The 25,589-nt window shown below is 48.7% G+C and overlaps 1 protein-coding gene across 2 annotated transcripts in view; it reads left to right on the forward strand.

Annotated features, from left to right (window-relative positions):
* The window catches only part of BICDL1 (BICD family like cargo adaptor 1), an 83,561-nt gene that overhangs the window by 52,635 nt on the left and 5,337 nt on the right, over positions 1-25,589 (forward strand). Inside the window, exons 3-8 of one of the 2 annotated variants that reach the window (XM_068990070.1) lie at positions 3,353-3,469; positions 6,433-6,579; positions 11,901-12,077; positions 12,694-12,912; positions 13,899-14,042; positions 19,325-19,455. In XM_068990070.1, coding sequence (XP_068846171.1) covers positions 3,353-3,469; positions 6,433-6,579; positions 11,901-12,077; positions 12,694-12,912; positions 13,899-14,042; positions 19,325-19,455 — 935 coding nt within the window. The remainder of the gene's footprint in view (positions 1-3,352; positions 3,470-6,432; positions 6,580-11,900; positions 12,078-12,693; positions 12,913-13,898; positions 14,043-19,324; positions 19,456-25,589) is intronic. The other variant, XM_068990071.1, reaches the window with a different exon arrangement.

The raw sequence follows: 25,589 nt of genomic DNA on the forward strand, positions 1-25,589 counted from the left end.
GTCCCAGCTGCCTAAATTACCCAGTGCTTTGTAATCTCCAGCATATTTGAAACTCTGATAGTCAACTGAATTTGATGTAGGTGAACAAACTGCAGCATTTATAAGAGGAAATTTTCTTTATGGGCCCTAAATTCTATTCAAAGAAATCAAGAATCATAAATAAAATTGCTTAGTATTAAGTCTAAATTGGACTCATAAAGTTGGTTTCAATAGTGAGTGATGGAAATAGGAAAAACTACTTCAAGGTACTGTATTCAGTTCAGTTCAGTTGCTCAGTTGTGTCCGACTCTTTGCGACCCCATGAACCACAGCACGCCAGGCCTCCCTGTCCATCACCAACTTCCGGAGTTCACTCAGACTCACGTCCATCGAGTCAGTGATGCCATCCTGACATCTCATCCTCTGTTGTCCCCTTCTCCTCCTGCCCCCAATCCCTCCCAGCATCAGGGTCTTTTCCAATGAGTCAGCTCTTTGCATGAGGTGCCCAAAGTACTGGAGTTTCAGCTTTAGCATCATTCCTTCCAAAGAAATCCCAGGGCTGTTCTCCTTCAGAATGGACTGGTTGGATCTCCTTGCAGTCCAAGGGACTCTCAAGAGTCTTCTCCAACACCACAATTCAAATGCATCAATTCTTCAGCGTTCAGCCTTCTTCACAGTCCAACTCTCACATCCATACATGACCACAGGAAAAACCATAGCCTTGATTAGACGGACCTTAGTCGGCAAAGTAATGTCTCTGCTTTTGAATATGCTATCTAGGTTGGTCATAACTTTTCTTCCAAGGAGTAAGCGTCTTTTAATTTCATGGCTGCAGTCACCATCTGCAGTGATTTTGGAGCCCCCCAAAATAAAGTCTGACACTGTTTCCACTGTTTCCCCATCTATTTCCCATGAAGTGATCAGACTGGATGCCATGACCTTAGTTTTCTGAATGTTGAGCTTTAAGCCAACTTTTTTGCTTTCCTCTTTCACTTTCATCACGAGGCTTTTTAGTTCCTCTTCACTTTCTGCCATAAGGGTGGTGTCATCTGCATATCTGAGGTTATTGATATTTCTCCCGGCAATCTTGATTCCAGCTTGTGTTTCTTCCAGTCCAGCGTTTCTCATGATGTACTCTGCATATAAGTTAGATAAGCAGGGTGACAATATACAGCCTTGACGTACTCCTTTTCCTATTTGGAACCAGTCTGTTGTCCCATGTCCAGTTCTAACTGTTGCTTCCTGACCTGCATACAGATTTCTCAAGAGGCAGGTCAGGTGGTCTGGTATTCCCATCTCTCTCAGAATTTTCCACAGTTTATTGTGATCCACACAGTCAAAGGCTTTGGCATAGTAAATAAACCAGAAATAGATGTTTTTCTGGAACTCTCTTGCCTTTTGCATGATCCAGTGGATGTTGGCAATTTGATCTCTGGTTCCTCTGCCTTTTCTAAAACCAGCTTGAACATCAGGAAGTTCACAGTTCACGTATTGCTGAAGTCTGGCTTGGAAATTTTTGAGCATTACTTTACTAGCATGTGAGATGAGTGCAGTTGTGCGGTAGTTGGAGCATTCTTTGGCGTTGCCTTTCTTAGGGATTGGAATGAACACTGACCTTTTCCAGTCCTGTGGCCACTGCTGAGTTTTCCAAATTTGCTGGCATATTGAGTGCAGCATAAGAAGGTAGTATTAAAGTCCTAATTTCAGAATAGAAAGTAAAAGTGAAGTTGCTCAGTCGTGTCCGATTCTTTGCAACCCCATGGACAGTAGCCTACCAGGCTCCGCCGTCCGTGGGATTTTCCAGGCAAGAATACTGCAGTGGGCTGCCATTTCCTTCTCCAGGGGATCTTCCCAACCCAGGGATCGAACCTGGGTCTCCTGCATTGCAGACAGATGCTTTACTGTCTCAGCCACCAGGGAAGACAATTTCAGAGTAAGATAACCCAAAATTGACCATTCTGATGCTGTAGTTCACTGAGATGTGGGGCAAGTTCCCTCACCTCCCTGAGCTTGTTGCCTTGGGTGAGGGTGATAGGCCCCACTTTGGTTGTGACAATTAAGATAAAGCATTTAGCACAGTTCTTGGCACATGGTAAGCACTTGGTAAATAATAGTCATGTTATTTTTAGGCAGGAGCAACTAATACTGTGTTTCTAAGTGATTCAGAAATAAGCGGTAGTGTCTAAAACTAAAATTAGAATAAGAAAAAAAGATGGTCTGACTTTTCTTTTGCTGTGTGTCTTATAATTGTTTAAAAATTAGCACTGTGGGTTGATTCTTGTGGCTCTGTAGTCTGGGGGCAGGGAGAGGGGCATGTTTGTTGAATCTATGGGACCGAAAAAAGATGGACAATTGATTACATAGCACTTGAAGATAAAAGGAACTGTTGAACGTGTGACCATTACTGTGAGAGCCTCATTGAACAGCTCACCTACCATTTCAAGATTATTACCACTCGCCTCCTCTGAAAGCCTTCCCTCACCATTTCTGCATGCTGTGATCTCCCCTGAGAACCCATAAAGCTTACTGACCCCATTTGGCCTCCGAGAAGCACTGAGGCAGTGAGTTACCCTGTCTTGTGGCCACCCTACGCAGGGCAGCACTCAGGGCTCTCTGCTGTGGGCTGAGCTGGCCAGGCCCTCAGAGGGGATGACAGGGCTTGGATCTTTCCAAGGGCACATTCTTTCAAAACATTCTCCTGCATATTCGAGAGAAGGTGACACCAGTACACTGAATGGTAGTTGGTGTTTGCTGGGTTTCCATGTTAGAGAATAAACAGATCAGGGTGGGAGAGGAGCCCCTCGGCCAGCACTCCCCAGAGAATCGAGAGGTGCAGAAAACATCCTTGAGAAATGAACAGCAAAAATCTTAACAGACATGACAGGGTATTTTAAATAGTGCCCACACTGACTGGGAGTAAGATAGATTATTTGCCTGGCCCCCACTAAGGAAATGGATGGGTGAGATAAAGGAATTTCTAAGGTTTAGGTATATTGATTGGTCTTATTCTTTCTTGTAAAATACTGAGACTGTCTCTCAATTTAGTAGATGTTTGTGGAGCTTCTGCTGTGTGCAGAGTCATAATGATAATAACTAACATTTGAGAACTTACTATTTTCTAGGCCTGTTTCCTCTGATCAGCGAAGTGGTCTTAGACCTAGACAGAGTCATTCATGCTTTAGGTAGGGATAGGGGTTAGTCTTGTTTGGGCATGAGAGAACAAAGCGAACGGCGTAGGAAACCGGTTCTTTCTCATCTGTACTTCCTGTAGAATCGAGTTGCAAGGAGATGCTTGAGAAATGAAAGGCAAAATCCTGAACAGCCTTCCTTTGTACAAGCTCTGAATCAGCCCCATGGTCTCTTTTGCTTACAGGCATCAGAAGTTGAGAGACAACTCTCCATGCAAGTACACGCCCTCAGAGAAGACTTTCGGGAGAAAAACTCCTCAACCAACCAGCACATCATCCGGCTCGAAAGCCTTCAGGCCGAGGTCAGCCTCCCCGAGAAGCCATGTTGGGCGGAAGGGCTTTTCTTATTGCAGGAGCTGTGCCTGGCCTTTTAGACACGGAGTCCTCTGAACAAAAACCTGCCCTATCTAACATCTCTGGAGAGAGATGTCTGTGAGAAACTGAATGGGGATCGCTCGACCAGGTTTCTCTGGGGAGCCTGTTGTCTAGAGAAGTAAGGTTGCTCAGAGTTACTGCTGAGTGTGCTGAAATTTGGGATGACCTACTTTTTACTGGATATGTTGATCCCTCCAAAAACATCCTAAATGGAAGATTGGAAAGAGAATCCATTCCATTTGGGCTCAGTTCAGTCCCTCTAAATAGGACCTATTATTCTTACCTATAAACCGAGAGTAATATCTACTTCATTGGGTTGAAGTAATCTACTTCATAGTGTTGATGAGAGGATTTGATGAGTTAACACATGGAAAGCACTGTGTGTGGTGTTTAGAAGGAAGTAGTGCTATTGGAAGCATATGAGAGGCCAGGCGGGGTCTGTGGCCCTGGGCAAGCCAGACGGGGGAAGTAGCACTGAGGGGACCAATCTGTGAGAAGCAGCTTGTGGGGAGGTGAGGAGCAGGGAAGGGTCACATCACCAGCCCGAAGGGGGCCTCTGTGCTGGGGAGGCTTCCACCTCCTCTGCTCCCGAGACCCCTCAGCCAAGTGTCTGAACAACAGCCCTTTGACTGAGTTATATTTTGAGGGATAGTCCAGCGCCACCACCTTGGTAAAAGAACCAGCCCGCGTGGTCAGACCCAGGAGGCCAAGACGGCTGCTCCCCTGCTTCATACATGACGCAGAGGTTTTTCCTAAAGTCTGTCAATATCTTCTCTTTTCTCCTGGCTCTCACTCCCTTCCTCCCTCCCTTCCCTTGGAATTCCTACGGGTATTGAGCAGCAGGTCCTTGAAGTAAGTAGTTGGTGCTGGTGGGTTTGGCATGCCTGTCTGTGATGGTCTGTGTGCATGACGTGCTGTTCAGCCACCTCTGCCAAGGTCCGGCTCCCTCAAGTTGCCTGTCTGCCTAGACCCTCGTGATACAGGGTCATGCCCAGGAATCTCTGTGGCCAGGTTGGGTCCCAGGTTTCAGGGTGTGTAGAATCTGGTGAGGGAGTTGGCTATCTAATGCCAATTCCCTACTTCATCTAATAATACTTTTACATATAAAAGCCGAGCTATGAAATTGTTTTTTTCCAGTAAGTCACTTCACATAGCTCTGAACTTCTGAGTTTGTTTGTTTGTTTTCTGTTAAGGGGCGGGGTTGTATATCAGAACCAGATTACCTCATGACTTGACTGAATGGAACTTGGGAACCAAAGGTGATCCACAGGAAGGAAAATGCGAAGGTCAGAGGGCACTTAAATGAAACCCAGCTAGAGTAAGAGCTCCCTTCCCGTGGGCAGCGTGGCATCAGTGTGGAGAAGCCTGGGCCATTCACAGGGCTGCTCTGTCGGTCCTTCCCTGGGTGCACACCTGAGAGACTGTGTTCCTTTGTTTGGCCGGATACCTGATCCCTCTGGACAAAGGCCTCATACTTCATTTCCCCAGGGCGGCATCCCATCCAATGGAGGGGAGGTGGCCAGGGAAGAGTCGTGCCCTCTGAGCAAGAATTCTAGTGCAGAGAGTGAAAACAGCCTAAGAGCGGAGCGGAGGCAGGTTTCAGAGGACTTGGGACATTCATTTCCAGGTCTCTCCTGGAAACGATCTGTGGTTGGTCCCCTTACGAACTGTCATCATGCTAGACTAGAGAGCGTGGAGCACATCTGAACCACGCCAGGAGAATACTCACAAGAAATGGGGTGAGAGATGAGTCTAGCAGGGAACTGATAATGGGAGGAGCCGGGGGACCTGCGGGACTCCAGAAGTCCCCCAAGGCCACTGGCAATTGAGGGGACTCGGGAAGGTTCCTGCAGCCCCCTGAGCAGGGCAGAGTTCCTGGGCTGGAGCATCGCTGGCCTGGGGGCATGCTGGGTGGCTCTCACCCTGCAAACCTTGAGGCCACAGAAGACTTGGCATCTCTTTCCTCTTTTCCTGTTTTCTCACTGAAACAGAAGAGACAGAACAGACCTTCCTGAAAGAAAGTCTGTATCTCTCTTGCGGCTGGCTAGATACTCAGCATACAAACATATCAGCCTGTTTAACAAAAGGAGAGAGATGGCTTCTATTCACAAGTTTCTTGCTGAAGCAGAAGATACCTTGAGTAAAATCAGTTATTTACTTGTCAGTGTCCTGTTCCCTCCCAGGGCAGGGGCAGAAAACACTGTTGTGTTTTCTGTATCCTGGGGCTTCCGCATTCACCTGGGGCCCTGGGTCTGAGCTGTGACCTTGAGTGCCAGACCTGCCAGCAGTGGGGGAAGGACAGAGGAGAGAGAGAAGAATATGAGAGTGTGGTGGCCCCAGGGGCTGTCCTGGGCCTTGTCTTAGGATCAGGACTTGAGAGAAGGGTCCTACAGGTTAGGTTCCACTACCCCTCCAGCTGTTGGGTTGGAGTAAAGTCGTAGGCAGGGGACTTCCCCGGCGGTCTGGTGGTTAAGACTGCACGTTTCCACTGCAAAGGGGCACAGGTTTGATCCCTGGTCAAGGAACTAAGATCCTGCATGCTGCATGACACAGCCAAAAAAAAAAAAAAAAATGTTGTGGGCAGCAAGGTGGAGCCCTTCTCTGTGTTATCTGTGGAATTTCCAGAGCACTAACCTTCCTTGCCTCTACCTGGCACCCCACATTCCAGCTTTCCCAAAGCTTAACTCCCACCCCTTCCCAGACTGGTTTATGAAGGGGAGGGGTTTCCTCCTCAGCTGGAGAGTTCACAGCTGTTCTGTCTGGCGTGGGGGCCCTGGGGCAGAGCGCTGGAGAGACGCCTGCCTTCGTGTTCCAGGGCTGGTCGCTCGTGCCCTACTCGTTAGCCCGGGTGTAACCCCACACTGCCCTGTGGCACCCTCCCCACTTTCAGATCAAGATGCTGTCGGATCGGAAGCGGGAGCTGGAGCACCGTCTCAGTGCCACTTTGGAGGAGAACGACCTGCTCCAGGGGACAGTGGAGGAACTGCAGGACCGCGTGTTGATCCTGGAGAGGCAGGGCCACGACAAGGACCTCCAGGTGCGGGGGCGGAAGGCGGGCTCAGGGCTGGGCACGCTCGGCCGCCCGACCCCAAGGAGGGGCTAGTGCACGGGCAGTGGGCGACGCTGAGGCCTCTCCTCAGGTGTGGCTAACTGGCTGCTCTTTCTCTGCCAAGAACCAGTGCATTGCTCCAGCAGGTCATCCTTCCAGTTTGTTCTGAGCCACTGGCCGCAGGAGCAGTTTCACGGAGTTCTTTCCGGGCTGTTAGTGTGACTGGAGCCCCCGCAGTGCTGTTCTGCCTCCTGGGGTTGGTGGAGTCTGTGGGGGACCCGTGGCTGTGGGCTGGACTCACGGTGCTCTCTGCAGCTGCTTCCCCAGGCCCCTGTCTTCAGTGCGCCCTGCCCGAGAAGCCCAGAAGCTGCCCACCAAGCACAGCAGGACATATCCTGATTCTGCCAGTTGCTAGCGAAGGCACAGGCCAACCCCTCTATGAGCCTAATTAGCCTCTTTTTTCTCCTTGCTAAAAGAAATTGTTTTATGGCTATATTTGTCCTTATTTGGGAACTGCCACCAGGCCTCAGCCAAATCCCAAAGCTCACACTTGACAGGAAACAACCCCTTAAACACTCAGCCTCCCCAGAAACAGTGCAGCATCTCCTGCCAAGAACGCTTCGCCACGCTGACCTGGGAGCAGTGGGCCTGTGGCTCCGGGCCCTGCTTCCCTGGGGTGTTCTCCGAGTGTGCCAGGGAGCAGAGCCGATCGCAGCAGTGCTGTTCGCGTGCAGGTGGCCAGCCAGGGATAGTCCTGTGCCACGTGGGTCCCTGCCCAGAGACCAGGTTGCAGAAGGCCCCTGGGCTCAGCAGTCGGCTGTTGAGGAAAGCCCTGGGTCGTAGGATGAGGATACATCTTAGGCTGAGGTCATGTGATACCAGGACCAGTTAAACAGCTCTCTGAGTGAGTAGCCTCTTTAAGGGCAAAGTAACATTTTTTGTGTGTTTTATACCTTCAGCTCGGAACTTTGTGTAAAGAGGGGCCTCAGTAAGTGTGGAACAGAAAATGATGCTGGCTAAAGCTTCACATCAGTTTTCAAAATGGAAAGGAGTTTGCTCTTATTTTAAACTTTATGGTGATAATAGCCATGGACATTTGTTGGCTGATCTGCACAGAACAGAGTGTTTTTGCAGATGTTCTAAAACTGAGGCTAAGAAAGGTGAACTCTCTGTCCTAAGTAGTGTAGTGAGTCCTGGGTAGAATCCAGAAGGGGGCCCTCCTGCCTGCTTTACTTGGTTCTCAGTGATGACTTCCTGTGTATCACTTGCCTCTCCAAGTCAGTGTCTCAACAGCGTTTATTACCCCATCGGGTGCTCTCCTGAGGGTTGAGTATGGAGAGGTACTCTCCGAGGTAGAGTATGGAGAGGAGAACGAAAAAGAAGTACAGAAAAATGAGGAAATGGCCCTGCCTAAACAAACAAACAAACGTCTGTTCAACATGAATTCACAAGTGGGAAGTCCTTATTTCAGATCAAGAATGGGAGACCTGGGGGTGAGGAAGAGCCAGGACCAGTGTGGACTGTGTAGTACTTGGCTGGCACGTGGGCTGTATGTTCTCCGGCGGCCAGAGTCCCCAGTCGCACCTCGTTCACATCCTCGCCCCCCTGCACATGCGCTGCCTCCTGATAGGGCTTCTTCAAGAAAGGGAGTGCAACGCCTGCATCAGGTCAGGGAGGTCCCACCTTGGGATCTCTGCATTGGGAAAAGCTGCATTTATGGACTGAAATCTCTTCTTTCCCAACTATTTGTAATTTTTTTTCCTCCTCTAGTCATATAAAACTCTCTTTAAGGTGTTGCTAATTAGTTCTGTTGCTGAAACGGCCTGTACTGATACAGAAATAGAAATTTCAGCTCGCTCAGGGAGCAGGTGAACGGCCCTAAGTCAGACTCTAGTGGCCTTGGAATGTTTCTAATCCCCTGGTTTTAATCCTTTTCCTCAGACACAGGATGAGAGAATGGCTGAGTGGGCGGGGCAACAGGCTGCCACAAGCAGAATAGCCCCCTTTGATCTGGCTCACTCTGTAATTGGGGTTCTACTGTCAAAAACAGATTTTTAAAACACTGATCAAATCCAGCTCTGATATTTTTTTTCAGTCTGAGAGGGATAAAAATGATTATTGAGGGCCCAGGAAATTTAAAAAGCAGGCATTTTGCTAAACTCTTAATACCCAGTAAAGGATTTGTCCCTCAAGAGGGCCACTTAACTGCTCTGTTTCATACCCAGTGAGCGTCTTACAGATGTGTGCAGGGGCCTGGTCCCAAGGAGTGGGTGGCTTTCATCAGCAGAGAACGCAGGCCCTGCTCCGTGTAGGGACCCAGGAAGCAAATGACCTGGAGTCTAGACCTCGTTGACTCTGGGTATGTGCCATTAGGCACATCACTTAATATCAGCCATCTCAGTTCCCTCAGCGTAAGACGGAGAGAGTGCCCTGACCTCTGCCCACTTTAAGGGCATGAGTGTTGTAAGCCTGAACTTACATACTGTTCAAACACAAGGCATTTGGTGTCTTCCTCAGTCACACATATAAATTACATTTTAGTTTCATCTTTATTCTATAAAGGGTGATATTTCTTATGTTAAAAGGCTCTTGTATTTAATAGACTCTTCTTTGGTTTGGTTTTTCTGATTTATGGATCAATTATTGACCAGAGAGGGCAGACCTGTCCTGGTGTGTTTGTTCTCTTGCTGTTACAAGTAATTAAGCACCTTTGAGTGTGTGTGAGTAATTGAACTAATGTTGTTCCAGTGCCTAAGAACTTGTACTTGTCAGTGCTGAACTTCCCCTGCTGAGATGTATATGGAAGTTGTCTAGAAAATAATTGCAAAGCATTTTGTCAATTTAATATGCTGTTTGTAATTGTGCCAAAGGCTTCCTAGGCATATCTTAAAAAAAAAAAAAAAAATCAACCTAATTTCTTCTTTCTGAGTTTCTTCAAAACCAGAGCTGGAGGAGTTCCCACTGGACCAGCAGGTATTGCTGACCCCAGGGCAGGCTTGCCAAGTCCTTTGTCATTCTGTGAGCAGCCAGGCTCCAAATCCTTCCTAGTTAAGGCACACCCAGACCACTGGTGCCATTAGCCAAATGTTCTCTGATACTGACCAGCAGAGGAGAGGCTCCCAGGGCACCCAGAAGGATAGCTGAAGGCTCTGCAAGGCACCTTGCTCCATTTGTCAGAGCTTCGAGTTGCTGCCTGCTGCCCCTGGGGCTCTGCATCTCTGCAGGAGCCACAGACCTACCTCGATGACAGTCTGGAAAAGAAAGTACAGCGTTCCCTCTTTCTAATGAACAGTGGTGACCGAAGATACTATTTTATTAAAGGATTAACTAAATTTAAATCCCTGGAAGTTCATCTCCCCACCCCCACCTCCCAAAGTATGTTTTCAGTTGGGCAACAGGGGTGAGCAGTAGGAAACTGCTCCCGTACACAGTAGAGTTAGCCAACAGACTGAGTCTGCGGTTTGGGGCTGTTGTGGCGAAAGTATGTGCAGCGGTGGAGTGCACCAGAAAGAGGGTGGCATTTAGCAGCTGTGGTGGAGTCTCCCTATACATTCAGCAGTGATAACCTCATCAGGTGGCAAATGTCCTGTTTGGACTCCCCAGGGAAGGGGCCACAGAGCGTGCAGAGAGGGATGAGGTAGTGGCAGCGGAAGACGGAAGGCGCCCTGGCCCATGAGTCGTGATGCCTGCGTTGCCGTCCCCTCTCTACACTGGCGTCGCTCTCTTCCTCTGAGCCACATGTGCTGTGGAAATCTTATCATACATGTGCTCCTAAAATCTGTCCCCCGCTAGGGCCTTACCTGTAATCCGTGAGTAGGGTGAGACTGCCTCTCTTGTGAGTTTGGGAACTCTTGGTATTACTGCCCAGATGTTGCTTCAGATTCCACCTCTAGTTCCTTTCCAAACAACCCTTTTCCCCTTCACGTTTTCAGCAAAGTACAGCGTGCATATAGTAAAGCATACAGACCTTAGGTGAATAGCCCACTGAAGCTTTTATCGGTACCTCTGTAACCACCATCCAGGTCAAGACAACCCATTGTCAGCACCCACAAATCTTCCTCCTGCACCCTCCCAGTCAACGCACTGCTTCTTCCTCAAAAGCAAACCTCTCTTCTAACTTTTATCTCAAGTTTTGGAACCTTTTATAAAGAGAATCGTACATTATAAATAGTTTTGTGTCTGACTTTTGCTGAACATCACTGTCTGAAAAGTTCACCCCCGTTGTGGCAGAGAGAAGCAGTGTGCTCTTCGGCATTCTTTGTGGTGTGCTGTACAGTATTGCAGGATGTGAACATATCCATTCTGTTTTTATTGGTGTTCAGATTGTTCCCGTGTGTGGCTTTTGTGGATAATGCTGCTGTGAACGCCCTGTTTGTCTTTCATGTACGTTTTCAGTCATTTATTACTGGGTCTGCACCTACGAGTGGAATACCTGCATCAAAGGATACATGTGAATTTCACTCCCTAGAAACTTGCCGAACAGTTTTCCAGAGGTGCACTTCATCTTCCATTCCCACCAGCAGTGAGAATCCTAGTTATTTTACATTGTCATCAAAACCTGATATTATTATTCTGTTACTGTTATTTTTCTTAGCCATTCTGGTGAGAGTCTAATGGTGCCTTATTTTGTATGCCTGTAGGTTTGTGTGTGCAACTTTTTATTCTGGAGAATTTCAGACAAACTCAGAATAGTACAGTGACACCCCATGTACCCCACTGTCCAGATCTACACACCATTCATCCCTGGCCAGCCCCACCCTATCTTCATGACATCCACTTGCACCCCTCTCATATTATTTTGAAGTAAATCCCAGAATTTTTGTAATTTCCTCTGTAAGTAAAGAATACTTTACAGATAAGAACTTTAAAAAACATAAACACAGGACTAGTACACCTAGAAAATTCAGCCATATTTCTTTAATTTCATCAGCTATCTAGTCAGTATTCAAGTTTTCAGTTATCTTAATATCATAATTGTTTTTCATATTTTTCTTTTGAGGCAAGATACAAATTAAAATGTGCTGCATGTGGCAGTCAGGTCATATGTCTCTTAAGTCTCTTTTAATCTGTAGGCTCCCCTTTTGTCTTTTCTTTTTTGAAATTTACCTACTGAAGAAGCTGGACTGTTTGTCCTGTAGTTTCCCACATTTGGATTTTACCAACCACATACCCTGAGTGCCATCTAGCTTGCTCCTCCCCATGTGTTTTCCTGTAAATTGGTGGCGGGTTTCAGAAGCATGGTCAGGTTCGGGGTGGGTTTGTCAGCTGGGTGTCGGCCCCCTCACCCCCCTTTGCTGTCTCCCCGAAAGCTGCACCAGAGCCAGCTGGAGCTGCAGGAGGTGCGGCTCTCCTACCGGCAGCTGCAGGTGAAGGTGGAGGAGCTGACCGAGGAGAGGAGCCTGCAGAGCTCTGCCGCCAGCGCGTCCCTGCTGTCTGAGATAGAACAGAGCATGGAGGCCGAGGAGCTGGAGCAGGAGAGAGAGCAGGTGCTGGCGTGCCCCCGGCCCTCCCGCTCACCCCACGCCTAGGTTGCTGTGGTCTGCGCATGTGCGAGCCCCTCGGCCTGCTGGCTGGAGGTGTCCTGAGGCGGCCTTTTAGGAAATGCTTGTTGACTAATCAGCCTCAGAACTCTGGTATTGACAGGGTTCTGGAACATTCATGATTCACCTAATCGGCTTCTTTTCATATTACCTATAACCACTCATTCCCTTAATTATATGGGGACTTCCTCCAAAAATAACTGACTATATCAAGAAGTACTTTATGTGCAACTGGGAGGGACCTGAGGGCAGAGGATATAAGAACTGTGCAGTTGTAGGAGAGAAGGAAATGGCTACCCACTCCAGTGTTCTTGCCTGGAGAATCCCATGGACAGAGAAACCTGGCAGGCTACAGTCCATAAGGTCGCAGAGTCGGACACAACTGAGCAACTAAGCACACACAATTGTACGGGGCCCAGAATAACTATATGTTTCTTGGGACAAGTAATTAAAAAAAAAAAAACACTTCCTAGAACTAGATTCTCGGATTCGTATACTAGAAACAGACGGCCGCTGGCCATTTTCTCTGGAGCCCCTAACCAAAGTAACTCTTTGCCGGCAGCTGAGACTGCAGCTCTGGGAAGCCTATTGCCAGGTCCGCTATCTCTGCTCGCAACTGCGTGGAAACGACAGCGCTGACTCGGCCGTCTCCACGGACTCCTCGATGGATGAGTCTTCAGAGACATCGTCCGCCAAGGACGTGCCAGCCGGCAGCTTGCGCACTGCCCTGAATGAGCTCAAGAGACTGATCCAGAGCATCGTGGACGGCATGGAGCCCACGGTAAGAGGCCGCACTGAGTGTTCCAGGCTCCACAGGGCCTGGAGGCTGAAACCAAGTCCAGAGGGTGAGGTTGGCCCTGGAATCCGGAACCTAATAAAGTCTACAAGAATGCCTTCTGACCCCTTGTCGGAGCACACTTCCCACAGGGGAGCAGGCACAGGGTCTGATCAGCCCCCAGAGTCCCTCCCTGCAGGCTCAGGGTGCGGATGAGGCCTCGGGGCCTCAAGTGTGAGCGCTTTCCCGGGAGGCTGTGAACATAGAAATTTGGATCCTGGTAAAAACTGCAAGTTGTTCTTCTGTTGCCCACTGGTGCTGGTGGTGGAGGTAACCGTGAATAGGCAAACTTAAAAGATCTGAAGCTTCTGCTCAAAGGCTAGACGTGAGCACAGAAAGTTGAGACGGTCGACAGCCGGGCCCTTTAGAATTCCAGACGTGGCTCCTCTAGTGCAGAAGAGGAACATTCCCATGGGCAGTCGGGCCTTCCAGCTTCGTGTCAGATTCCTGCCAGATTCCCCCTCCATTTACACCCACAGCTCGCGGGCTATTGTTTCTTAACAGGTATCTCCTCCTGCAGGATGGCTGCGTCTCTCTCCCCGTATTGGGTGAAGCTAGGTGAAAGGGTGGCTGTCCTGCCGAGGTGGTTCGTGGGGCGCACTGTGGTGCGGAGGCCGGGCCAGCGGGAGAGCGAGCTGGCGCAGGGAGGCGTGCTCTTGGCGCGCGCAGTTTTCCTTCTCCAAAGCCTAAAACAAAACAAACTTCTAGTTATTGTCTGCACATTGACACTGAGCAAGACAGCCTCTTTTCTCTAACCTTCTGTTTCTTCCTTCTGCTTCTCTTTTTTCCTCCCATCCCCCCTACCTTGCTCTTCCCCAAACTGAACCGTCTCCCTGCTCCCCTCCCATCTTCATCTCTCCCACTAACCATCTCCCCACTTCCTTTCACTCTCACCGCCTCTCTGCTTGGCTGGCTGACTCTTCTGCTGTCAGAGCACCCGGAGAATTGACGATGACGCCTTAGAAGAACAGATAAGGCAGACCAGTGAGGATTCGAGAGCCCTGAGGGAACTCATGGAGGGAGAGAGGGGTAAACTGAGGCAAAGCCTGGAAGAGCTGCAGCGGCTGCACAGTCAGGTGAGCACCCCGTCCTCAGCCCAGTGCAGGGTGTGCAGGGGCTCCTGCTCCCTGGGACTCCCGTGAGTCCCCCTCTCCATGTCTCTGAGAAGGGCTCTCTTCTGATGGACAGACCCTCAGGAGTAGTGACCTGAAGCTGAGATGAGCTGGGTGTCTTCAAGAGAAGTCAGTCCTCAGGTTTAGACCACAGTGAAATCGATATGAATGAGAATAGCCAAGGGACTTCCCTGGTGGTCCAATTGCTAAGACTGTATGCACCAATGCAAGGGGCCTGGGTTTGCTCCCTGGTCAGGGAAATAGATCCCTTATGCCACAACTAAAAAGATCCCACCACAACTAAGATAGCCCTCCATTTCCTCCAGGACTCCCGGCCTTCTACAGAGCGTGAATAACCGGGTGGACTCTGATAGTTAGAGTGCCACAGCTCCCAAGACACATTTAGATGTTTGTCCAGCAGCTTCTGTGCAGGAAGTTTGCAAACCAGGGGACAGTTGATCCCTTGAGTTCCTGAGCTCTCTTTGTGAGTGCTGTTACCTCTGCCAGCCTATTTTTCAGCTTTTGAGGCACTTACCTGCCGCTCTTGCTGTCCCTTCCTATTTGATCGTGAGCTCATTTCTCAAGAACACTGGAGAAGGACATCTGTATTCTCATCTGAAAAGTTTTAAAGGGCTTAGGAGCGGCCCCACCCAAAAAGGAGCTTCTAGAAGTCTACCTAGGAGATAGATAGAAGCTCTTCCTTTTGGCTGGAGTCCTGTATGGAGGTTCTGTCCCATTTGCGGGGGACACCAGACAGGTACCCCTTTAAACCCCGCCCCCTTCTTTCCTTGTCCAAAGCTAGTCCTCCCTTCCTGCTACAGGAAGAGGTTGCTGAAAGATGGAATTTAAGCCGGGCTTTCACTTCATTCAGTATTTCTTAAATGTAAAGAAACTTGTAGAAATAAACTTTTGCCTTCAGGTTGTACCCATTAGACTTCCTGGTATTATTCTCTTGGAAGATACTGGGAGACAAGCCATCACTGCTCTCTTCTTTTTGTGAGTGACCAGATAAGGGCAGAAGGATGCTACTGAAAGCTGTATCTTGTTCCTGACCAAGCCCTGGGGAGTAGGTTTGGGCAGCCAGAAACACTCTTGTGCCTCAAACCTAAAACCCTCTGGTGGTCATTTATTTGGCCAGAGGGTTTGGCAGCAGGAGGGATCATACCTTCCAAACGGGAAGAATAAAATGCAAAAGAAAGTAGGCCTTAAAGTTATTTGGATTAATAAAAGCCACTTTGTTGCTTCTAGAAGCCTGAGAGGGCCTTATTCAACCCAGAAACATAAGGGAGAGGTTGCTGAGAGTCTACTGTGGAACAGTTAATATTAATACCAGAGAAGTTTCCTTAAAATTTCAACTGAGAACTGATTCAGGTCAATTCCTATGGATTCCCTTTCAAAAAAAAAAAAAAAACCCATCAAGCAGATGGTTACATTCAGTCCCACATAAGATACAGAGTTCGGCCTCTGCCAGGGCTCCTCGGGCCTCACAGGCTCAGTCAGAGCCGCAGACCTCTCAGCCAGGGTGCGTCATCCAGGAGCGTCCCTTGGGAGGAACACCGAATCCCAGGGCAGTGGGTGACGCAGGGGGAGTTGCCAGGGCCATGGAAATGGCAGCCGTCAGGGCAGGCAGGGGTTCCTCCTGCAGTTAGCTCAGCACGTGCCTGTGCCCCAAGACCCTGAGAGGCTCAGGTGGATGTAAGATGAGGGGAGTCAGACCAACTTCGTACCCTTTGGAGAGCCCGGCTCAGACAGGTGACATGGGACTGAGGTCTGGCCTCACCAACGGATGGTCCCACCTCCACTCCCACTGTTTTCCTGCCTGGGTGTTCTCTTCTCTCCTGGAAATGAGGCCAGAGGTAAAAGGTGTATGGGACCTTGATGGTGAAGTGCCCACAGTTCCCCACCCCTCAGAAGCCTACCCAAATTCTAATAAGAGAGCCCAGGTTTAATTAATCATCACCTGTTTGAGGCAAAGCCCCGTAGCCAGACCTGCAGACTTGCTCCTTCCCTCGCTGGCTGTGCCCGGTCCCCTCTGCCCCATCCCTGCAGCTCCCCAGGGAGGGCTGGCCATAGGGTCTGGAGCTACTGCCCGGAGGCAGGAGGACCTGCCGGGCAACATGACAAGTAGTTCTCCCAGGCAGTACACCAGGTCCTGGGAGGCACCGTAAGAGAACAGTCCCACCCCATCATTTGGCTCCTTTATGCTTGACTGAAGTACATTCCAGTTACTCCAGGGACGTGAACAGTCAGGGGAGCGTGAACCGGGAGCAGCTGAGGCTCTCACTGATGAGGTCTGGGTGCCCCCTCTGAAATCTCAGCACGTTCTGTCTCCTCCATCCTCCCAGCCACTGTCCCCCTCAGAACTTCATTCTTTCATACCTTGCCTTTGGTCATCACTTCCCCAGCCATTCACCCTTCAGATGGTCTAGAGTGATCTTCTGAAGCACGGCTTGAAGGTGGGACACCCCTTGCAATATTCTCAAACCCTCATGGCCCCATGGTCTGGCTGCGTCCCACCGTCCAGCCTCTGCTCCTATTGTTTCTTTTTCACCACCTCTGCTTTAGCAGAATTAAACGTAGGTTCCAGATGGGCATGGCACGGGCTGCCCTTGCATTCCCACAGCTGGGTCTTTTCTCCCAGTCTTTCTCTGTCCCTGGAAGACCCCTGCACACACAGCCCTCCTCATCCTTCAAGTTCCTGATCAGGTTTCACTTCCTCCTTGAAACGCGCCTGCCTCCCTTGCTCAGGGAGCCCGCGGCCCTGCTTTGTCACGGTTACCCTCCCTTCTCCTTCCCCGTCCAGCCCTAGTGGGCCACCTGCATGGATAGGCTCCAGGGCGGGCACGCCTCTCCGTCTTCTCTTGAAGCGTCTAGTGCGTGCAGCACCTTACCTAGAGCAGGCACTCAAATGATTGTCAGCCCTGGATGTATGACCTCAGGATGTTTCCTTTGAAGCTGTTCAATTTCAAGGACACCCACCTTAATGGGGAAGAGTGGATTTAGGGGTGGCTGTAACCTAAGCCAGCAGATAAACCAGCCGTTAACTGGAAGGTCCTCCATGGCGGGGAGAGAAGGGGTGGCGCTTACACTCTGAGCTGGGCCCTTGATGTTATTTATTTCATTTGATCCTCCCAACAACTTGATGGCGGGGAATAGTTCCTTTTATTCCTGCTTTTTATCAAATTCACGTGCAACTCAGGGTAAATCCTTTGTCACTCCTAACCTGGCAGTCTCTACCTTGGTCAGGTTTTCCAGGCCACAACAAAAAGTTCTTATAGAGTTTTATCTGGAGACTATGACATGTTGGCATTTCCTGCCTAGCATGTAGTTTTATCTGTTGCCAACTCAGCTGGCAGAACACCTGGCTGGCTCGAGGCCATGTCAGGGCTCATTTGGTCTGAGGAGGGCTGGCTGTCTCTGCCAGGTGCTTTCTGGGTCCTAGGTTCTGGCTCACCAGGCTGCAGAACCTGCTAAGAATAGGGTGAGGCTGGGCTTGTCACCTGATGCCTTGTCTGCCTCAGAGCTCACTGCACCTGCACGCCCTGGCCTCTGCGGATGCCCAGCACCCTGAGGCTCATCACTGGAGCTGTCCCCATCATGGACGCACAGAGCGCCAGGCCCTGATATTCCCTCCCACACACCTGAGAGTGCAAAGTCCACTGCATATAGTGACAAGTTGTCCCATATCCCTCATCACTGGTGTGTGTCCTCTGATTTGCTCCTGAGTGGCTGCTACCCTAGGGGGTTGGCACCTCTATTGTCTCAGCTTATAGAGCCCAAGGTATCTCAAGAGAAGCTTGATCTTCAGCCTTAGTCCTGGGGCCTTTGCTCAGCTTCACTGTCAAGGTGATTAGATCTAGGCCTCAAAGGGCAGAAAGGTGATGTCTTTGCCTTTGTGGGAGGGACAGATCCGCATAGATGGATCCTTCCTTGGAAAAATGTCAAAGGCATGTGTAATAGTTAATAAGAGGGCAGGGTCAGGCGTCCTGACTCCAGTCTGATTCTATCGACTGTGAGAAAGAGGGTTCCCCGCCTTCCGTTCATTCAACAAATATTTATTAAAAGCTCTACCAGCCACGGTTTCTGGTTGCAGACAACTGAAACTCACTCTGCTTAACTTGAGCAGAAAAATAATATACTGGAATTAAATCTGAAGCGTCACAGAATCAATAGGCAGGCTGGAGAACTGAGCTCCCAAACAGGAAGAAGCCATGGGAAGTGGGGTGACAAAACCATGTGCTGTCCTTGCAGTAATCTCCCTCTGGCCAGGGGCTTTGCTGAACCCCCAAGAGCTGCAGCCCCAGGTAGGGGCCCAGGTACCTAGGAAAGGTCTCTTCCTTTGGCTTCCTTAGTGGGTGGGCATGCTCTGCCTCCTGCCAAGGCTCATGCAACTAGGGATGCCCCAGATGGGAAGGAATTCTGGGTGCTTGACAAGCCCCCAAATGACAACTGTCCACTGCACAGGCACTTGGGGATTAAGCATTGTTTCTGGTCAGGCTCTGAGACACACAGATGGATAGGACATGCTTCTCGCCATGGCAGAGCACAAGGTGTGCGAGAGGTCGCTGTGTGCAGAGGGTGGGATGAACTCTGGTCACCGAGGGAGCCACCAGGAGGGGCACCTCACCACCAAAGGTTGACTCCCTGTGAGTGTACTCTGATGCCATTCACAGAGGCATGGACCATACAGAAGGTAAGAGGCTTGAAGTGAAAGGTGACGATGTTGTTTTTCTGCCTAAATTCCCTGTGGCCTTGACCTGCGGAGCCGAAGGAAGAAGATGGGAAAGCCAGGCTGCGTCTAGTGCTGTCACAGAAATGGGAACCAGGTCCCAGGCTCTGGGGCCAGCCAGGGCCCATGTGGGGCACAGGGCAGTGTCCACATCGAGTGGAAGATGATTGGAAACAAAACTCGAGTCCTTATCCCCCTAAATGTGTTCCGGGGCCCTGGTGCGCACGTGGCCTTCACTCAGCAGCTCCCGGGGAGTGCCTGCAGGTGAAGGAGGTGCCGTGGTGTGTGCAGGGGGACCAGGCCCCGGCTGCAGCTCAGGACTGAGCGCCCCCGTCCACCGAGCTCCAGCCTCGTGTGTGGGCCGCTCCCTCCTGGAGCAGGGGGCAGCGGGAAGTCACCAGCCTGCCCCGCACACAGGCCCTGAGCCCGCCTGGGGCTATTCTCTTCTCCCTCGGGAGGGAGACACCCCAGGCCGGCAGCAGTGGTGCGCGTGTTCATCCCCTTCGTCTCCCATTAGGTGACACTGCTGAGCGTGGAGATGACTGCCCTGAAGGAGGAGAGAGACCGACTCAGAGTGACATCTGAGGACAAGGAGCCAGAGGAGCGGCTTCAGAAGGCCATCAGGGACCGAGACGAGGCCATTGCAAAGTGAGTAGGCACGACTTGTTTAACTGCAGGCATTAGTAACACGAGAATGTGCTCAGTCTCAGGTGTTAAATCGAACAGAGAACATAAAACTCAAAGAGTTTCCCTGCTACTCTGGAATTTCTCACTCCCCATCCCATTCTTCTTCCCAGACAGACACTACTGTTAAAAGTCAGGTATGCATTTTTTGCAGATTTTTTACATATGTGTATGCAGGTGTATATGCAATACAGTTTTTGTGGACTTTTTAAAAAATCAGTGAGATGATGCTCTCTACGTGGGTTTTTTTGTTTGTTTTCACTTATATCTCAGCATTCCAGTTTCATTATGTGTGCTCAGTTGCTTCAGTCTCGTATGACTCTTTTCAACCCCATAGACTGTAGCCCACCAGGCTCCTCTGTCCATGGAATGCTTCAGGCAAAAATACTGGAGTGGGCCAATCTCATTTTATATACACACACACACACACATAATTTTTGTTGTTGTTTTTGTTTTGCTCTTCATCATAGACATTTTCAAGCATAAACGAAAGTAGAAAACATAAGACGAATTCCGACCTCCCTCCCTCTCAGTCTCAGTGCTGATGAACAGCATGGCCAGTGTGGCTTCATCTGTAGCCATCCATTTCCTCCCCCTCCCCTTCTGGGCCATGTTAAGGTGGATGGCAAGACATATTATCTCATCTGTAAACATTTTCACAGAAATCTCTACCAGAGAAAGACTCTTTATTGTAAAACACACGCCAGAAATATCACCACGAAAAAACTTCAATTTCTTAATATCATCTAGTATCCAATGTTCAAATTTCCCCAGTTGTCCCTTATCATAAATGTCTTTTCATACTCGATAAGAATCAGACACCAAAGTCCACCATACTCTGTTAAGTTGTTATGTCCCAAAAGGTTGTAACTCTTTGCACTTTTTTTTTTCAATTTGCATTTATTGAAGAAACTGGCTCTTTTTAATTCATAGTTTTCCTACATTCTGAGTTTGACTGCATCCCCAGAGTGTCACTGAACATTTTTCTTTGTCTTTATTAATTTCTAGTAAACTGGGTCATTTTTAAATGATGTTTTGGGCTTTCTCTGGCAGAGAAGAAATGCATAAACACATTCTTGTACATTCAGAATATTTGGCAGTACAAAGGCAAAGACCATATTTATTTCCCATCCTCCTGAAAATTATCTTTGTCACACGTTCAATCTGTCCTGTTTATTGAGTCTAAGGAGATAAAGGGTACTAAAGTACTAAAATTGCGTCTGCTTTGCAGGCTTTATAGCACATTAATAACAACATTTGTGCATCACTTTACTGCTTACAAAGCATCCGTTAATCCTCCTAGCCACAGCAAGAAGTAGAGCTTTTTAATCCCAATTTTATAAATGAGGGCGTTTCCCCAGCATCACAGCCAGTGCTGATCACTGGCCTTCACATCAGTCTCAGGCTCCTTTCCCCTTACCTCAGGGCTACTTGTCAGAAAGCTAAAAGGAGCTTATTTAAAAGAATTTGTAAAGAGATACTATTTGACTTTTTTAAGAAATAATACGACATTTCAATTTCTGACTTTAAAATTCCCCACATCTTCCCCTTTGCATTTTCATATACCATTGTCCCCTCCCTTCTGTTTCTTCAGTCATTTCCATCACTTCCATTTTGGTTTTACTTTTGGGTCCCCTTTTCTGTCTGGTCAGAATCTCCTATCAAGTTGTCTTTCAATTTCCAGTTCATTTTGGAATTATCCTCGGTGAGAATCACAAACCTACACTATCTTTGCCATTCCTGATGGTTGTAGTTCAGCTCAGTTGTGTCCGACTCTTTGCGACCCCAAGAACTGCAGCACACCAGCCCTCCCTGTCCATCACCAACTCCCAGAGTTCACTCAAACTCATGTCCATCCAGTCGGTGATGCCATCCAACCATCTCATCCTCTGTTGTCCCCTTCTCCTCCCGCCCTCAATCTTTTCCAGCATCAGGGTCTTTTCTAGTGAGTCAGTTCTTCACATCAGGTGGCCAAAGTATTGGAGTTTCAGCTTCAGCATCAGTCCTTCCAATGAATATTCAGGACTGATTTCCTTTAGGATGGACTGGTTGGATCTCCTTGCAGTCCAAGGGACTCTCAAGAGTCTTCTCCAATGGATGTACTTACTGAATACTTGAATTTCTGTTCAGTTGCTCAGTGGTGTCTGACTCTTTGCAACCCATGGACTGCAGCACGCCAGGCTTCCCTGTCCATCACCATCTCCCAGAGTTTGCTCAAACTCATGTCCATCAAGTCAGTGATGCCATCCAACGATCTCATTCTCTGTCGTCCCCTTCTCCTGCCCTCAGTCTTTCCCAGCATCAGGGTCTTTTCCAACGAGGCAGCTCTTCCCATCAGGTGGCCAAAGTATTGGAGCTTCAGCATCAGTCCTTCCAAGGAATATTCAGGATTGATTCCCTTTAGGATTGACTGGTTTGATCTCCTTGCAGTCCAAGGGACTGTCAAGGGTCTTCTCCAAAAGCACAGTTCAAAAGCATCAGTTCTTCAGCGCTCAGCTTTCTTCACAGTCCAACTCTCACATCCATACCTGACCACTGGAAAAACCATAGCCTTGACTAGACCGACCTTTGTTAGCAAAGTAATATCTCTGCTTTTGAATATGCTATCTAGGTTGCTCATAACTTTCCTCCAAAGAGTAAGCGCCTTTTAATTTCATGGCTGCAATCACCATCTACAGTGATTTTGGAACCCCACAAAATAAAGTCTGCCACTGTTTCCACTATTTCCCCATCTATTTCCCATGAAGTGATGGGACCAGATGGAAAAACCATAGCTTTGATTATATAGACCTTTGTTAGCAAAGGAATGTCTCTGCTTTTTAATATGCTGTCTAGGTTTGTCATAGCTTTTCTTCCAAGGAGCAAGAGTCTTTTAATTTCATGACTTCAGTCACCGTCTGCAGTGATTTTAGAGCCCAAGAAAATTAAGTCTGTCACTGTTCCCATTGTTTCCCCAACTATTTGCCATGAAATGATGGGACCGGATGCCATAATCTTTGGTTTTTGAATGTTGAGTTTTAAGCCAGCTTTTTCACGCTTCTCTCTCACCTCATCAAGAGGCTCTTTAGTTTCTCTTCACTTTCTGCCATAAGGATGGTGTCATCAGCATATCCGAGGTTATTGATATTTCTCCCAGCAATCTCGATTCCAGCTCATGCTTCATCCAGCCCAGCATTTCTCATGATGTACTCTGCATATAAGTTAAATAAGCAGGGTGACAATATACAGCCTTGATGTACTCCTTTCTTAATTTGGAACCAGTCCATGTCCGGTTCTAACTGTTGCTTCTTGACCTGCATACAGGTTTCACAGGAGGCAGGTAAGGTGGCCTGGTATTCCCATCTCTTGAAGAATTTTCCACAGGTTGCTGCTATTCATACAGTCAAAGGCTTTAGTGTAGTCAATGAAGCAGAAGTAGATGTTTTTCTGGAACTCTCTTGCTGTCTCTGTGATCCAGCGGATGTTGGCAATTTGATCTCTGGTTCCTCTGCCTTTTCTAAATCCAGCTTGAACACCTGGAAGTTCATGGTTCATGTACTGTTGAAGCCTGGCTTGGAGAATTTTGAGCATTATTTTGCTAGTGTGTGAGATGAGCACAATTGTATGGTAGTTTGAACATTCTTTGGCATTGCCTTTTGGGGGGATTGGAATGAAAACTGACCTTTTCCAGTCCTATGGCCAATGCTGCATTTTCCAAATTTGCTGGCGTATTGAGTGCAGCACTTTGACAGCATCATCATTTAGGATTTGAAATAGCTCAACTGGAATTCCATTACCTCCACTAGCTTTGTTCATAGTGATGCTTCCTAAGGCCCACTTGACTTCGCACTCCAAGATGTCTGGCTCTAGGTGGGTGATCACACTATCCTGATTATCTGCGTCATTAAGATCTTTTTTGTATAGTTCTTCTTTGTATTCTTCCCACCTCTTCTTAATATCTTCTGCTTCTGTTAGGTCCATACCATTTCTGTCCATTGTGCCAGCCTTTGCATAAAATGTTCCCTTGGTGTCTCTGATTTTCTTGAAGCGATCTCTAGACTTTCCCACTCTATTAATTTCCTCTATTTCTTTGTATTGTTCACTTAGGAAGGCTTTCTTTATCTCTCCTTGCTGTTCTTTAGAAGTCTGCATTTGGATGGGTTTATCTTTCCTTTTCTCCTTTGCCTTTCGCTTCTCTTTTCTCAGCTATTTGCAAGGCCTCCTCAGACAACCAGTTTGCCTTTTTGCATTTCTTCTTCTTGGGGATGGTTTTGATCACCACCTTCTATATAACATTATGAACCTCTGTCCATAGTTCTTCAGGCCCTCTGTCTATCAGATCTAATCCCTTGAACCTGTTTGTCATTTCCACTGTAAGGGACTTGATTTAGGTTGTACCTTAATGGCACAGTGGTTTTCCCTATTTTTTTCAATTTAAGTCTGAATTTTGCAATAAGGAGTTCATGATCTGAACCACAGTCAGCCCCTGGTCTTGTTTTTGCTGACTATATAGTTTCTCCATCTTTGACTGCACAGAACATAATCAGTCTGATTTCGGTATTGACCATCTGGTGATATCCATGTGTAGCGTTGTCTCTTGTGTTGTTGAATAGCGGTGTGGTATTTTGGAGTGAGACCATAGTATTACGAACAACAAAGGGTGAAATTGTGTCAAACAATTAGGGAGTAAAATGGTAAAATTAGGGTGCTAGTTGTGGAAACCCAGTAAGTTAGAAGCAGAGTCTGGTTTGTCAGCTTCTCTCAGCTGGAGAAGCAAAGAGAGCTGGCCATCAGGCTCTGACCACCCTCTGTCATCTGCGCAGGAGGTGGGGGATACAGCCAGAGAAAATGCCAGGGTGTAGGAGAGCAGAAGAAACAAGTTGTCCCATTCCCTCCATTAAAATGAGTGCGCCTAGCTCCAACACCCGGGTGACAGGAAGTTACAAGTCTCCGTGGAACCTTGAAATGCATGCCCTTGCCTGCTGCCCACGGAGGCCAAGTCAGCCTCCTGGGGTCTGACTGATCAGATTTGTGAGTTCTCCCTCCTGAGTAGGAAGGGTTTTGGAGTGAGGACCTGTCCTTCCTGGCCCTGCCCTTCAGAGTGTTAGATCACTCCAGGAGGGTTCTTTTTCTGTCCCTCATAAATGAAATTCTGGGTATACAGAATTCAGACGAGACCTAAGGAATCATTGAAATGTGGGACAACCATACATTTGTGTAAGGCCGAGAATCCCAGAGACAGGGGAGCCTGGTGGGCTGCTCTCTATGGGGTTGCACAGAGTTGGACAGGACTGGAGTGACTTAGCAGCAGCAGTAAGAGTTTTATATGTCATCTCTTATCTTGGCTGTATTTTAGAATCTTCCCCGGCCCCAACCCCAGGGCCCTATCCAGAACAATTTTTCAGTCTGAACCTTCAGTCTGGGTTTGGGGCAGCTCCCACCACATGATTCTAATATGCAATAAGGGTGAGACTCGCCCCCAAGAAGAATAACTTCCCTCTCTTCACTGGACAGCAAAAACCTTAAGGTGTTCAGAAAAGTTAACAATTTTATCTCCTTTCAGGTGAAAGGTCCTCAGTGAAAAGAAATCCCGGGCTGGCATCTGCCTTACACAGCCAGAGGGCTCAGTTGCTATTGGTTTCATTTATACAAGGAATTCGCCTAACCCTTTGAAATATTCCTTTTTAAAACTGATTAATGTATTGATCAGGGGCTTCTACAGCTTTGTTTTCCTTGTTTTGTGCCTTCTCGTGAATGATAAGCTCCAAAGATGCCCTAGTGAGCAAACGTTCCGAGGGTGCCGTCCCAGGCCGTGACTGACACCTAGGCCCCCAAGGTGGGCCCAGCTCGAGGGCTTTCCGGAAGGAAAGGGTTCCCGTCTGTGCCTGTCGGGCCGCATCTGTCGCTGGACCTGTGCCCCTCCGGCAGCGGCGTTAGTCAGCACATTCCGGGGTCTTCAGGCTGCTCCTGGCGCCACCTGCCGGGAGACGCCTGTAAGCTCAGGAGGATTCCCTGCCGCGGGGCGCCGGGGGTTTGCGCTGACTTTCCAGGACCGTGGGGTGGGCCCTCCGGGCGTCCGTGGCAACCGGCGCCAGGCAAGTATTTCTGCCTTCGCGACC

This window comes from Capricornis sumatraensis, chromosome 17, assembly GCF_032405125.1.
Source record: "Capricornis sumatraensis isolate serow.1 chromosome 17, serow.2, whole genome shotgun sequence".
Classification (NCBI taxonomy): domain Eukaryota; kingdom Metazoa; phylum Chordata; class Mammalia; order Artiodactyla; family Bovidae; genus Capricornis; species Capricornis sumatraensis.